This window comes from Alnus glutinosa, chromosome 7 (genome assembly GCF_958979055.1).
Source record: "Alnus glutinosa chromosome 7, dhAlnGlut1.1, whole genome shotgun sequence".
NCBI classification, from domain to species: domain Eukaryota; kingdom Viridiplantae; phylum Streptophyta; class Magnoliopsida; order Fagales; family Betulaceae; genus Alnus; species Alnus glutinosa.
The window spans coordinates 23,204,066-23,219,133 of record NC_084892.1 but is presented as its reverse complement, the minus strand read 5'-3'; the positions used below and the strand labels follow the sequence as shown (position 1 = coordinate 23,219,133).

The following is a 15,068-nucleotide window of genomic DNA, read 5'->3' as shown; positions in this document are numbered from 1 at the left end:
TTAAATAACATTTATTTAAATTTCTATATTATAATTTTTTTTTATTTAAAATCATTTTTCTCACTTTTTGGGATGCAAAATTACTAATTAATTTTTTATATTCAAGTTTTTTAAATATCTCATTTTGAATTAATTATATGGCAAATCCACTTAATCTTTCTCGTAAAATTGTCAATCTTAGCTTCTTAAGTAGGATTTTATCAATTATACTTTTGAAAATCTTATTTGTGCAAGTACTGTCAATAAAATTATGTAAGAGATACATTTGAAAAAGATTTTTTTTTTTTTTTCTATATATATAGTTTAGTACATCATTTGGAGTACTTTTTTCTATTTGTAAAACTTAAGTTAAGACTTTTTTTTTTTTTTTTTGAAAATAAATTTAAACCATCAATATCAGAATAAATATCTTCATTTTAGAAAACTTTCAAGATTACCACTACTTTTTTTTTTTTCTTTTTTCTTTTGCAAACTATCATCGTCTAGTGATTTTAATTTCTTGAAATTAAATTATTATTTTTTTTATTTAAAGTTTTGTATATTTAAAATGGTTCAAACCTACTCTAAATTGAAGAAATAATTTGATGTACTATATAATAAAATAATCAATTCTAAAATATTCTTCAGCAAATTGTAATTGCCTCGTTATTGACATACTCATTAAATTATTATTATTATTTTTTTTTACGAATTATACGTTTTTCACAAAGTATAGGTTCCATTAACATTTTAATAGCAATCTCTAGCTAATTGATGTAGAACAATGATCCATGTCTTTGGATTGTAAACTTTTATTCACATAATTAACGATAAATAATATCTTACACTAAATAGTTATGCATAATTATAATTCCATCTCATTTTTGTTATGATTCTTACTATTATTATTTCTTGAATTACCTGTGGACGACCAAAAACTGCGGCACCCTTGTGAGTGGTCTTCCCTCTTTAAGCAACTTCAAATTTAGCCTTTACCCTTTTTTATTTCTCGGTCAAAATTACAGAAATGCCCATGCATTTACAGTGAATGAAATTGTCACCATCTTAATTTGATGAATTTGCATTACAACAATACCTTAATTTTATGATAAGATATTATCTTATCATGCTAATGTGGCAGACCCTGATGTGGCAGACCTTTGAATGAGATGGAGGTAAGAGTTTTAGCATTACTCTCTAAATAAATTGGAGAAAAACTATAATGGACAACTAAATTTGATTATTTTTAGATATATGGAAAATATAAATATATATTTTTTTTGTTTATTTCATATTTAGTTAATATTGAAATATTCTTTATTTACAGGTTAATTGTAATCAAATATGGAATATACAAAAAATATAATATATTTTTCATATATTCTAACAATTATTAAGGAAATTTTTTGAAATATAATATAGTATCTACAAAAAAAAAAAAAAAAAAAAAAAAGGTAGAGGGAGGATTTTTTTTTTTTTTTAATAAAGTTATAATATTTTTATTTATTAATCAGAGAAATAGAGCAGATTTCTCTAACAAAACAGTTTCACATTATACTGTAAGAAATTTTTTTCATCCAAACTTGATTTATGATATGTTTAGTGACAGCTAATATGATAAATTTACCAATACGAGGTAAACGGTAAACCTAATTCTGAGCAGAAAAAAGTGGCTTGGAATGGTAGATTTTGTTTGAGTAATTCTAAACGTCATACCCATGTTCCTCTTGTGTCCCTCTAAAAGTGATGTGGCTTTTAAAATCACCATGTGATCAAAATTGAATTTTGATCAATCACAAGCTCAATGGTAATTTTAAAAGCCACCTCATTTTTAGAGGGATACAAGAGGGACATGGGTATGATATGTAGCATTACTCATTTTGTTTAATAATAGGGTTATTTTAGAAGGTAAATCAAATAAAAGACTTTTTCCTTCCTCATCCCCTCCTTGCCGCTGCTCTCGGATAACGAGAGCAGCCAAAAGAAAGCAGGCAAGAACGCCACCAGAAACAAAGAAACCCAACAAAGGAAAAACAACACCAATGCCGGAAGCACGAGTCCTCCTCGCCATAATTCTGTCCACCTCCCTTCTCTTCCTGGCCGCCTCGGCGCAACAACGTTCACAATGGAAGAAACCCAACACCCAACAACATGAAACCAGCCGATTCAATCCAGCACGCAGCAATGCACCTGTCAATGCCAACATAACAACAACAACAACACCACCCAACAAACGGTTCCTAGCGCAGAGGCACCACCTCTCGGTACGGCGGGAGTTCCTCCACGCCCACAACAATGTGAGGAGGCATTTCAACGAGCCAATCCTGAAGTGGAGCAGAAAGCTTGCCCGCTACGCGCGCCGCTGGGCCAACAAGCGCTTCCTGGACTGCCAGATGATCCACTCCTACGGCCCGTACGGCGAGAACCTGTTCTGGGGAAAGTACGACCACTGGACGGCGACGGAGGCGGTTCAGTCGTGGATTAGGGAGCACAGGTACTATAATCCACACACCAACGAATGCGCTCCGGGCCAAATGTGCGGCCATTACACGCAGATTGTGTGGAGGGACACGTCGCGGATAGGATGCGCGCGCAAGAAGTGTTTGAACGGAGGATTGTTTGTTATTTGTGTGTATGATCCGCCTGGGAATTACATTAACGAGAGCCCATTTGGAACTGCTGCGCCATCTGGTTAAGATTAGTGGATTTCTTACGAGTTAAAACAGAGTATACAGGTTGGGTGGCCAAATTATGGTGTTATTATATAATTTCCAGACTTTTTTTCTTTTCTTTTTTTTTCATGCTTATAGAATTTTCATATGTAATATAAAAACCAATTAAGATGGTTTACTGATTCCCTCTTAATCATAAGGCTAATCAGACTTATTTTACTAATCAAAAGAAGGAAAAAAAGAAAAGAAAAGAAGGATAATATAAATTGTTGGTGTCAGTATATATGACAGTATCTATTGAATTTAGCCGGATTAACTCCAAGTTAGGCAGGATGAAACTCGGATCAGGAAGAAATATTGTTTATGTAATGGTTCCTTTGCTGTATGTTTGTTAGGGGTGAAAATGCGGTCGGTTAATAACCGTATTCACATTTTCTTTAGGGGATGAAATGTAGTTGTTCAGGTTTAATTTAGGGATAACTTGTGGTTGTCCGGTTGAATCAGGGGAAAAATGATGGGGGCTCGGGCGAAGGGAACTGGGGGAGGAGAAGATGTAATTAAAAATCTAAATATAACTCCTGTGCCAGTTGACAAAGCAGGGGAAGAGAAAGAAAGAAAAAGGATTTTCACTAACCCGGGGATGGAGATTTTAGTAATTTTATAGCCTGAATTCGGACAGTAAATGTGAGAGAGCTTTTATGGAACTTACATGTTTAAGCAAGTTCGGACGGCTTGTCCACCTAATTAGGTAGGTAGCCGTCATAAAAACTCTCTCACATTTATTACTCAGATTAATATTAATTTTGGTAGCAAATTGCTCCAAATCCGGATCCACACTGCATAGACCTCATGTGGGCCAACAACTACGAGACGGAACCATAAATTTGCAATCATACCCTTAAAGTTTAAGAAGTTGCAATGTCGAATTCTCGTATTTAAAAATCCTAATAGAGGACCCAAAAATACCCAAGATACCCCTTTTTTTTTTAAAAAAAAATTGCTCCACGACTAACCCACGACGAGCCGTGGGTCAAGCTGTTCCATTTTTTTTTAATTATTTAATTAGGGTAATTTTATTTTATTTTTATAAGTTTTACGAGAGTATATAAGGAACATTTCAACTATTAACCGTTTGATTTAATTCTAAATTCTACCGGTAGAAGTGACATTGCAAACTTTTAAAACATGAAAACTTAATATTACAACTTTTTAAACTTAAAGGATATGATTGTAAAAGTTTCGAAACACCGTGAATAAATAAAGTTCTCCTTTAATTTTTTAGGGTCCATCTTATAAACACTACATATTTTAAGGACATTTTTTAAAATTCTGTGGGGCTGTAGCCCCAAAGGCCACAGCTAATGCCTGGTTCCGCCTCTGCCAACAATCAATTGCATCATCAACTCTGTACCTTTACCACTTGGAATCTTTTGCCAAATGGCCTTCCCTGGAGAATGGAGTACAGAAACAGAGCAAAAATCCCAATACAAGATCACTAGACAAGATTGTGTTGAATCGAAGTGAATATATTCTCTTCCCAATTGTTCTAAAAGGAGGCAAATGCAATAAAAAATATGCAACTTTGAGCGTGTTTGTTTCTGTTAAGGATGAAGAATCATTCGATAAATAAGAGTTTTCTGGACTATCTACATAATTGGATAAAGAAGAGAATGATTGCTGATACAGATAAAAAATAACGGCTTTATATGTTGATGTGTTTTGAGAAGTGTTTTTTTTTTTTTTTGGTTTGAAAACGTGTTTTGATATTACATAAAGGTGATAAACGTTTTTTTTTTCTTCGTATTTATGTTGTTTGATAATATTTTTGTTTTGAGGAGAGAAAACACAAAACAGAAAACAAACCACCCTGCAATTCAGCCTGGAAAAGTGCTAAAAAAATTTACATTTGAACATTCATGGAAAATTAATTATCACAAAACAGAGTAACTTAATACATATCATACACTTATCGTATTTGATGGAACCTAGCTAGTAGAAACCTCAGTGGTCGATGCTTGCTTCTCCCACAATTCACACATCATTTCTGTTCAAATCTAGAGGGTACTGGCGCTGAGCATTCAGAGAAAAACTAAACGAAACTCATTCGGCATAGAAGACCTTGGCTTCTAACTGGAAAGCTTTGGTGAAGAAGGCAGGCCAACAAAGGTATGTAGACATGATGCTGCTAATGGTTGATGCACCAATAAGCATGTTCATTACCACAATCTGTAGCTGAATGGCCTCCAGAGGGGAAGCTCCTCCCATTATAAGTCCAGTCATTGCACCAGGAAGTGAGATGAGACCTACAGTTTTGGCATTGTCCAACACTGGAGAGAGTGAAATAACCAGAGCCCTTTTTACTTGCTGAAGTGTTGCTTGACGCGGGGTTGCACCAAGAGCCAATGCTGTCTCCACCTGCAAAAAGACCACACAACAATCCAAATGAAAAATGGAAATTTATTTACAGCTTATTGGAAAATCTAAATGAGAAGGGGGAAAATATGGTGGAATTTATTTCTCATCGACCCAGTGACTAACCAGGTTCATTTGTGTTCTGATGTCATCTCGAAGTCTTTTCATGGTTACCCCAGTCACTGTCATTGCATTCCCAACCATCATACCTGCGACAGGGATGATGTAGCGTGGAGTGAAAGGGAATACATTTAGTGCAAGCAGCAGGAACATAGTCACTGCAGTTCCAGCCAGAATGGAAGCTCCGGCGACATACTTCCCTCGAGGGACATGTTTAGCTCGCTGACCGGCAGTATAACCGGCAACAGAGACCTGCAAAGGGAACAACATAATAGTATCACTAACAATGGCTTTTGAGTGACTCAAACCATATTCAGCTAGTTATGGCAGTGGAGAAATCAGCACCAACAGAAACAATAAGTCCCACATTAGAAACATATCATAAGAAAATTGGGTGCAAATCTATTAGCCTAAGCATTTTGGTTACGTGGTGTCCTAATATGTTATATTATAGTCTCATCTAAAGAACTCCCTAAAGAGTAAATCTCCCCAGCAATAGTATCAGCTCTGATGGTTCGACAAGGCGAGTGGTAGCTAAGCTTAAACTTGTGGATTGAGTTGATGGATTTATTCTAGAAGTAAGATAATATGGGTAAAGTACACTTTATCTGCTCCCTTCCCCCAAACTATTCCTCAGTTATCATAAATTATAAATTGAAGCCAATAGAGGTAGGACTTTATAAATGTTAAATTATCACTTGTCTCAAAAGCTTAAGTTGATAGGAAGAGGTAAATTTAATCACTTAATCAATACTTTAACACTCTCCCTCACGTGTGGGCTCAGACTTCCTTTTAATAAGTGAGGCTCGACACATGAAATATCTATGGGCCCATTGACACTCTCAGAAAACACTTTGAGAGATGAGGGGATACCATGAATTATAAAGTGTTCAATTGAAGGAAATCTAGGAGATGCGGGACTCACGCTCCCTCACGTGTGACAACTAATAGCCAAACACGTGGACAACAACGGGAAGGAAAGACCAATCATCGCAAGAAACCTGAAACTCCAATTAAATCACCATTTATCCTAAAAGCTTAAACTGATAGGAAGATATAAATTTATTCAGATCCAGATAACCCTGACCAGAATTACACGGGAAGGAAGAAAACAAATGTTAGGTGAAGAATCCACTTCAATGGGTGTCATCGTTATCCACAAAAGGATGTCCAGATTAAGATTTACAACATTTTCAGCAAAGAATCCAAGAATAGTATGTGAATCATTCAATGAATTTGTGGAAATTGAACAAACAACTATCAGGAAAACAAAAACAGAACAGAACAACAATAAAAATAGGACCCGTTCATATCCGGCTAAAACTTGGCGAACTTTCAGAATTCTACATTTGACTAGGTGGGAAATTAGTAATAAAAAAACAAAAAAAAAACCCCACAAACTTTTATTTCAACCAATCAATCCTCTGCCAAAAGAAGTCTGTAAAGATGGGAAAATGATTTCAGCGCACCCCCCAGAAATCTTTTTTCTAGAGGAGTTATCCAAGAAAAAGATTTGTTCAAGATAGAAATCAAGTAATCATTCTCAAAAAGCAAACACAGATGATAGAATGAAACGTGATTAACTGATTAGTTAATTATAAAACAAAAAAGTGGAGAAGAAAGACGAACCATGAAAAGGTACGCCAGAATGATCCACCCAATATTCTCCTGACTGAAAATGAACTGTAGAACAAACCCAATAACAGAGAGCTGAAGAAAGGCCCTGAGAATCGAGTAAACCATCTCTCCCTCCAACCCCAACTTCTGCAAGTACGACAGGAGCACGGCCAAGAGCACCACCGCGGTGGCGGCCACCGGCTTTACCATGCCCCTGGAAAAGTCCAGCAACCATGAAAAATCCATTGTGAAAGCGCCCCAGAAAGCAAGTTGCTGAGCTCCTACGCTCGGTGGCAATGGATTGGTGCTTCTGCGTATACGCGTGGTGGTTATAAGAGAGGTAAGTTGGTTAACAAAAACGGTGCTTCTGAGACTGAACCATCTCGTGGAGTTTCTTACTATTTGAGGAAGGAATTGAAGAATTTGTGCCGTACTGCTATGCACATGATATTTCAGCAGCTGCTGATTAAGTAATTTATATTTTAATATCTAATTTAAAATTTAATTGCTATATTTAAAATTTTTTAATTTTGAGTTGGTGTAAAAAATTGATAATTTTACAGTCATTGGATCCTTTTTGTGATGACATGCTCATTAATTTGCACAGAAACAAAATTAACTGACTCCATCAGCCCACATGGCTCCTAATGAATTCTGCTCAAATTTTGGCATTTCTTAAAATCTATATTAAAAGTTTTTAGTGTTATTTAATACATTGTTATATACAATCATATAATTGAGATGATGTAAAGTAAAAAATTGATTTTTTAATCAATAAAAGTTTGTAAAAATAATAATAATAATAAGGGTTGATTCATGCAATTAATTCTTTCGCTCACGTGTTTCTTTTTGCCTAAATTGACGTCGCCCGAGTCGTAAAATCATCCTCTAAATTGGATTCTCCTTTGTTCGTAAATTTTTGCTTGAGGCGAGGGAATTCCGTGTGCTTCTGAAACAGCACAACATTGTGGTTTGAGGAAACAAAAAAAAATAAAAAATAAAAGATTTCTTTGGTTACATTTGGGCCGTTTAATATTTTTACAGTATTTGTACACACAACTCGGATGCGATAAATAATACAACTAACAGAATTAATCCCATGAAACATCATATAAAACCAAAACAAATTACGGGTGTTTATTGTTTAATACACTTTTAGGTTATTTACTTGTTGATATATATTTTTTTTTGGTTTGAAAAATAGTTTTAAGGTAATAAAAAGATGAAAAAGAATTTTTTTTAAGTATTATGTGTTTTAAGTAATTTATTAATATTTGAAATTTAAAATGAAAAAGCGTAATCAGACAATGAGTTAAAAACCGACCACCAAGTTGTGTACTACTTGTCCTTATTTTGGGACGGATGAGGTTCCGTCCTACCCCAGATGAGAAACTCAGCGGTACGGTACTTTCCTTTCGGTGGCCCCTCCTCGAATAATTTCCACCTCCTTTAGAATTCGTTCTCGTCTGAATAAAACCTCCCCCACACACGTACTCCCCCCTTTCGTATCGTTCGTACGTACGTCCCGTCACTTTCGGTTGCGGATTTGAATATTTTATTCATTATTTATTATTAATTTTTAGTGACTCATTCTGTAATTCCATGATTAATCAAACCGCAAATCTGTCTTTTCCAACAACTAGGTTCCGCTCTAAACGAAGATTTTCGCTGAAGATTTTCGCCGTGATGGCATGCAGAGGATGCAGTGCAGTTTTTCGCTGTTGCGCCGGTGACCCTTGGCACCGACGGTTATGCTTGCAAGTTCTTAGGCGGTTCCCGTAATTTTAGCATGAAGATGCGTTATTGGAAGGAACTTTTAATCAAAAATAAATTCCGCTCTAAACGAAGATTTTAATAAAATAAGCAACTAAAATATTCGACAGAAAACGATATTGATCATGTGCTTCTTATCAAACTTGTCGAAAAAATTAATTTAATTTTGCTTTGAGTTTTTCTTTGGAAGAATTTTCTTCATCATTTTATAATTTTCATATGTTTCTTGACGACATGTGATAAATAAATACTTTTTTAATAACACCTAATAAATACTTCTTCTTCTTTTTTTTTTTGTTATTTTTATATAAAATTTCTCACAAATCTATTAATATATTAAAAAGGAAAAATGATACAGCTACATATTATACCAGTATCTCATTATGCGGATGTTCCTTTACCAATCCATTACTAGATCTCTCTTTGTTAAAAATAAATAAAAAATTAAAAGTAAGTTGATGGTATTACGTCAACATAATTGGATAGTATTGTGGTATTTAGTATTAATTATAAAAAAAATATATATATACTTTTTACGTGCTGAAAAGATAAATGACGATTTTTATAAATTGAATTTGAAAAAATTTCTTTAACCCAATTTGAAAGAAACATACTATCGCTTATCTTCTTATCTCATTTTAAATATATATATATATATTTTTTTTTTTTAAATATTTACAACCATATATTCATTTTTTAAAATGAAAGGTTTTACTTTTTCAAATTGTTGGACATAAAAAGAAGATTTTTATTGGAATCGATCATGTCATCTTTAATATAAATAAGTGAAGATGTATGTGCTATAAGAATTGGATAAATCTTAATCTTTTCTATTGGCTTTCAGCTATTAATTAATGATTAAATGTGTTTGTTCTGTTCCAAAAGCTTTTGAAAACAAAAAAGTAACAACATTCTGCTAGAGGGCATTGACGAGTTCCTTCTTTTTCCCCTCAAATGATGGAGTACTTATTGATTCAATAGAATTGTATGTGAATGATGAGATAAACCCAGTGAATCTTATTTTCTTATTAGATAAATTTGCAATCAATAATATACATACAACAGCCTTTAAGACTAATTAATTGTTATTTAGTTATTGGACAACATGTTGGAAAGGTGGCAACAACTATGTTTGATCATAGGGCTGGTTTGACCATCTCTAATGGTTGGTTTGAGAATTGGGATGATCAACCACATTCAAAGACGAAACTAAAAATTTAACTTTACAGTGGCTATAATGCATTTAATTTTTTTTAAGGGGCCAAAGAAAAAAGGACCTAATTTAGAGGGTTAAAGTAAAAAACTAAAATAAAAACATAAAAAAAAAAAAATTAAAGAAAGAAAAAACCCTAGTTTGACACGCAGTGCTAGTATCAAGGTCCAATGTCACTTTTAAAAATTTGTAGGCGTAAATAAAAATGTTGTGGCAGTTTATAAGATTAAAGTTTTGTATTTTATCCTTCATTTTAAATAAACTATCCAAATTAAAAATATTACATGCGATCTCAATCTTTGTTACAAAAATTATCCTACTTGCGTGCATTAATGCAAAGAGAAATGTTATTTAGTAGACTGCTATATGTCTGTTATGACTGAGATGATGTGTCAGTAAGAATCAACCCTAATTATTATTATTTTATTTTTTGTACAAAGCCTTATTGATTCAAAGAACGATTTTTACTATCACATCATCTCAATTGTATGACAGATATAACAATCTATTAAATAACATTAAAAGCTTTTAATATAGATTCCAAGAAATGCAAAAATTTGAGCAGATTTCATTAAGAGTCATGTGGCCTGATGGAGTCAATTAATTTTGTTTTTGTGCAAATTAATGAGCATGTCATCACAAAAATGATCCAATGAATGTAAAATTATCAATTTTTTACACCAACTCAAAATTAAAAAATTTTAAATATAGCAATTAAATTATAAATTAGAGATTAAAATATAGTCCCTAGTAAATTAATTAATCAGCAGCTGCTGAAATATCATGTGCATAGCAGTACAGCACAAATTCTTCAATTCCTTCCTCAAATTGTAAGAGCTTGTTTGGCAAATGGTTGTTTGGTTACATCGAAACTGTTAAGTAATTTTACACCATTTCAATTATTGAATAATTTGGGCACAAAATCCAATTCTTGTTTATAAAAAGTCGAATTCTTGTTTATATTCTCTTCTTAATAAATTTTTATTCATTCAAGAAGAATTATAATGATGGGTGCTCCAAATTTTCACACACTAACTACCCTGTCGGCTGCCCTTTCTTTTTCATTTTTCTTGGAAGAAAAATAATGAGATATAAAAATTTATTTTTAACTATAAAATTTAACAATTAATCTCTGAAGGTACCTTTGTTTTATACGAGTAAAATGCTCTATTTTAATATTGGCAATAGAAGTTTAAAGAATGATTAAAGAAATAATAATAATCATTACGTGTTAAAGTGAACGATTCAGGATAAATGAATCGGATGCACATCCATTGCATGTGATTGTGATTATTAAAGTGTTATTTTTGGAGCCAATTTGAACTACAATAGGAGAATATATATATGAGTAATGATTCACTACCACCTAAATATACAATTTTCTACCACCTTGTCTATGTGGCAAGGTGGTCCCCCAAATAGTAGGGGACCACCTTGCCACATAGACAAGGTGGTAGAAAGTTGTATATTTAGGTGGTAGTGAATCATTACTCTATATATATATATATACTGCATACTTTATTTAAGGGAAAATTTACTTATTTGACCTTTAAATTTATAGTCGTACCAAACTGATCCCCATTGTCTTAGGCATTAAGACTTCTCCCTATGGCTTATTTATATTTTAATTTAAAATCCACTTTATCTAGTTTAGTTAAAGGATTTTAAAATGCATCATTCATCTGATTACCTATTTTTAACTCTATATTGTTTTTTATTAACAAGTTGAAATGTAAAATAAATGTGAAATGTGAAAGGTGAAATAAAAAACAATAAAATAATTATAGATGTGTGGACATTGCACTGTTTACAATAAAATAATCTCTTCCTCAAAGTTTAAAAGCTCTTAATTTAGTATTTAATTTTTTACAATCTTATCCCCCTCTAAGTACGGATTTATGAGATGTCGGTATATGTCATGTCCTCCTCAATTCTTAAAAACCAAAAAAGAAGAAGCTTACTAGCTCCTACCAACAAAATTTTATAATACCTGGTCCATGGCCATAAGTGTTTTTAATTCCATCTTTGCCCCTTCATGTTAGGTTTTGAGGTTAAATAAGTCCATCAAAGGGTAATATCCCTGTAAACTTTATATAATTACAAGATTATCAAATCATTTCCAATTTTTTTTTTTTTTTTCTAAAAAAATTGAGAGTATTTTGATAAAATTACAAAATTAAGGGCAGCCATGTCTACCTTGCAGGAGTTAAATAACCTAACTCATCTTTTATATAAAAAAAGGTAGAGAAACACAAACTGGGAAAGCATGTCCCCAGATTCACTCACTGGACTTTTATCTAAAATAATAAGGTAGAATATAACGTTAAACTAATTATATACGTAAACCAGAAGATGTTGTACCTGTCGATCCTACTAGTACTAGGTAGTTGTAATTTATAGTTGTAACCGGTCCAATTTTATACCTACCTCTGAGTCTCTGACTAATACAACTTTCTTCCTTATTGTTTTACTTAGGCCTCGTTTGGTTTGCGGATTAGACCCATGGAAAGGAATAACTATTCCTACTGAATAGCTATTCCTTTGTTTGGTTGTATATTATTTAAGGGAATAGTTATTCCAACGGAATAGCTATTCCCTTACGAAGAGGAATAGGTATTCCACTCAAAAAGGAGTGGAATACCTATTCCTTTCCTGTGGGAATAAATAAAATTCGTCTTTTGCCCAAAAACCCCAACTCTCTCAACATCCAAGTCTCTTATCCCTCTCTCTCTCTGTTTTTCGATACGAAATTTTGAAAATAAAATATAATTCTAATTCTACTTTTTTCAAAAATAAATCATATTTTATTCAAGTTTTTCAAAAACAAATCATATTTTATTCAACTTTTTATAAACAAATCATATTTTATTCAATTTTTTTTTCTTCTAAAAAGTCAAATCTCAAAATTCGCAAACAGAGTAAGAATTTAATTCTGATTTCAAAAATTCATTACTCAAATGCATCATCAATATCTCTCTCCATCTCTGCAATTATATTCTCATCCCCCTCTCTCTGTTTCTCAATCCAACTTAATTTGTTGTGGGTTAGTCTTCTTTTTTCTTTTTCTTTTTTTCTCCTATGATTTAGCCTACAGAATGCACTTAGACGTAGCAAAACGAGTATCTCTTAATATCGGGAGGACTCCAATTGCCTGGCGGATGTTTGAGAAAAACTTTGTAAGCAATGAACGAATGTTTGTTGCTGAAAAATAAATAAAAAATAATAAAATAAAAAGGGCTTTGCAGATGATTTATTTTTTTATGCTGATTATGTTTTTTTTTTTTTTTCTTATAAATCATTTTACTTTGTAAGCAAAGAATGAATGTTTGTTGCTGGAAAACAAATAAAAAAGAATAAAATAAAAAGGGCTTTGCAGATGATCTTTTTTTTTTCTTTTTATTTTTTTATGATGGTGATATGATGATTATGTGTATGTGTGTGTGTGTATTTTTTTTTTCTCCTTACAAATCATTTTGTAGCGTAATTGTATATGAAAAAAAAAAAAAAAAAAAAAAAGCCATGAACTCTATGAAATTAAAAAAACAAAAAAAAAAGGTCATAGTATGATTGTTTATGTTTCTAAAATAAAGAAAAAAAATGTCCTTAAGAATATAAATTATATTTTTATTATAAGGGTGTTTTAGGAAATTTGATTATAATATGATTCCATTTACCAATGTATTGCACTGTACCAAACAAAAGAATACATATGCAATGTTCTATTCCACCGTTACAACCAAACAAAAGAATATGAATAGTTATTCCATTCCACCTTCATCTATTCCCAGGAATAGTTATTCCTTTTCCTAATGGAATAGACATTCCGCAAACCAAACGAGGCCTTAATTCTCTGAACAAGCTCGGGACGGCATCACGAGGGCCAGCCTGGCCCCCTCCCCCAAGTTTTTTTTTTTTAAAAAAAGAAAATTAATAAATAGCAGGACTTTAAGTTCTTAACACCGGCAATAACTTCTTTTAGATATTTTTTAAATAAAAAAAAAAATTAAATTATTGTTTGTTTTCCTATTTAAAAAAACTTTTAAATATTTTTTCAAATAAATAATGGATGTATTGATGTCTACGGATCTTGACATTGCTTCATTCAACCCCATTCACTATTCATGATGACAGGACTCCCTCGACCAAGGAACCGACCAAAAAGGAGCGATTCCTATCCCTAGAAGAAAGAAAAATCACCTTTATTATATTCTTGGTAGTTGCCTATCAATAAGCCAAAAAAAATAAAAATAAAATAAAATATTCGTTTAAATTCCAAAGAATTATTTTATTCTAAATACTATCTCTACCAAAATTGAAACTTTGAACATTTACTCATAAACAATATAACCATGGCTGCTTTCATCTTCTTCTCTTTTTTAATACTTTCTTTTTTCTTTTTTCTTTTTTTTAATGTTTTTAACATTTTCAGTGTTTTGTGAGGATGAAAATAATTTTCATTTTACCAAAAATCTTACTAAATTTCAAAAAATGATTTACACATTTTAATTTCATAAATCATTTTCTCCGTACGCATTCTACCCTTGTTTTTTTCCCCTCGTAAACCCAAGAATTTTGCTTTCGTTGCACATATCCAACGCAGTCGACGTCCTCCTCTCGTCTTCTCCTTCACGCTCAACCGAACAACTCCTCTCACCTCTCTATCTCTTTGTTCGATCGTCTACAACTTTTTCATTCTCCAAAGAAAGAAAAGCTTTAGAAAATTAGATCTGTGGATTTGTCTATGTACGTAGATTTGGTAGATCTCTTTTTGTTGGATCGTTTGAAGCTTTCTCTATTTGGATTCAAAAAAAAAAAAAAAGTTTTTTTGGCCAGCTCTTCGTTTGGTAGCTGTAGAATTTTTTTGGTTTCATTTTTCGTTTTGAGCGTTCATTTCTGTTTGGTTTTTGAGAATTGAGATAAGAGTTACATACACTCAAGAGACAAGAGTTTTTTTTTGAATAGAAACGATAATCTATCATTGATGTGGTGAATAGTCCAAGGCTTACAACTTGAAAATAAGGGACAAGCCTTCCATTCTCTAAATCAGAAAGATCTGGCTTAATAAACAGCTGTCTAAGCAGAAATACAACTTTTACAAGAAAGACATTTGAGCCTCTTTTACATTAACGCTCATATTCTAAAGAAAATAGACTAGATCTAGCAATTAGCCAACAAATATTCCCGTAAAAATTAAACCTAACACAAGCAGACTGTGACCCAAGAAAAGAGAAAAAAACACACGACACTGAAGCAGAGACCACCCAAAAACAAGCTGCCGACAG

General features: G+C 32.5%; 2 protein-coding genes across 2 annotated transcripts; one reads left to right on the top strand and one right to left on the bottom strand.

Annotated features, from left to right (window-relative positions):
• Positions 1 to 2,021: 2,021 nt before the first annotated feature.
• Positions 2,022 to 2,675, top strand: LOC133873335 (pathogenesis-related protein 1C). Its single transcript, XM_062311054.1, has one exon. The coding sequence runs from the start codon at positions 2,022 to 2,024 to the stop codon at positions 2,673 to 2,675; it is 654 nt and encodes a 217-aa protein (XP_062167038.1).
• A 1,829-nt stretch (positions 2,676 to 4,504) lies between these two features.
• Positions 4,505 to 7,244, bottom strand: LOC133872277 (protein ALUMINUM SENSITIVE 3). Its single transcript, XM_062309754.1, has 3 exons — positions 6,813 to 7,244; positions 5,190 to 5,435; positions 4,505 to 5,066 (listed from the first exon to the last, which is right to left on the bottom strand). The coding sequence occupies exons 1-3, from the start codon at positions 7,044 to 7,046 to the stop codon at positions 4,752 to 4,754; spliced, it is 795 nt and encodes a 264-aa protein (XP_062165738.1). The 5' UTR covers positions 7,047 to 7,244; the 3' UTR covers positions 4,505 to 4,751.
• Between the last annotated feature and the right edge of the window lie 7,824 nt (positions 7,245 to 15,068).

What these genes read in the sequence shown, in the direction of transcription:
- LOC133872277 (XM_062309754.1), bottom strand. Translation starts at nt 7,046, where the DNA reads ATGGATTTTTCATGGTTGCTGGACTTTTCCAGGGGCATGGTAAAGCCG. An exon ending in TTCTGGCGTACCTTTTCATG is followed by an intron (nt 5,436 to 6,812) that starts GTTCGTCTTTCT and finishes TTCCCTTTGCAG; the next exon opens with GTCTCTGTTGCCGGTTATAC. An exon ending in TCAGAACACAAATGAACCTG is followed by an intron (nt 5,067 to 5,189) that starts GTTAGTCACTGG and finishes GTCTTTTTGCAG; the next exon opens with GTGGAGACAGCATTGGCTCT.
- LOC133873335 (XM_062311054.1), top strand. Translation starts at nt 2,022, where the DNA reads ATGCCGGAAGCACGAGTCCTCCTCGCCATAATTCTGTCCACCTCCCTT.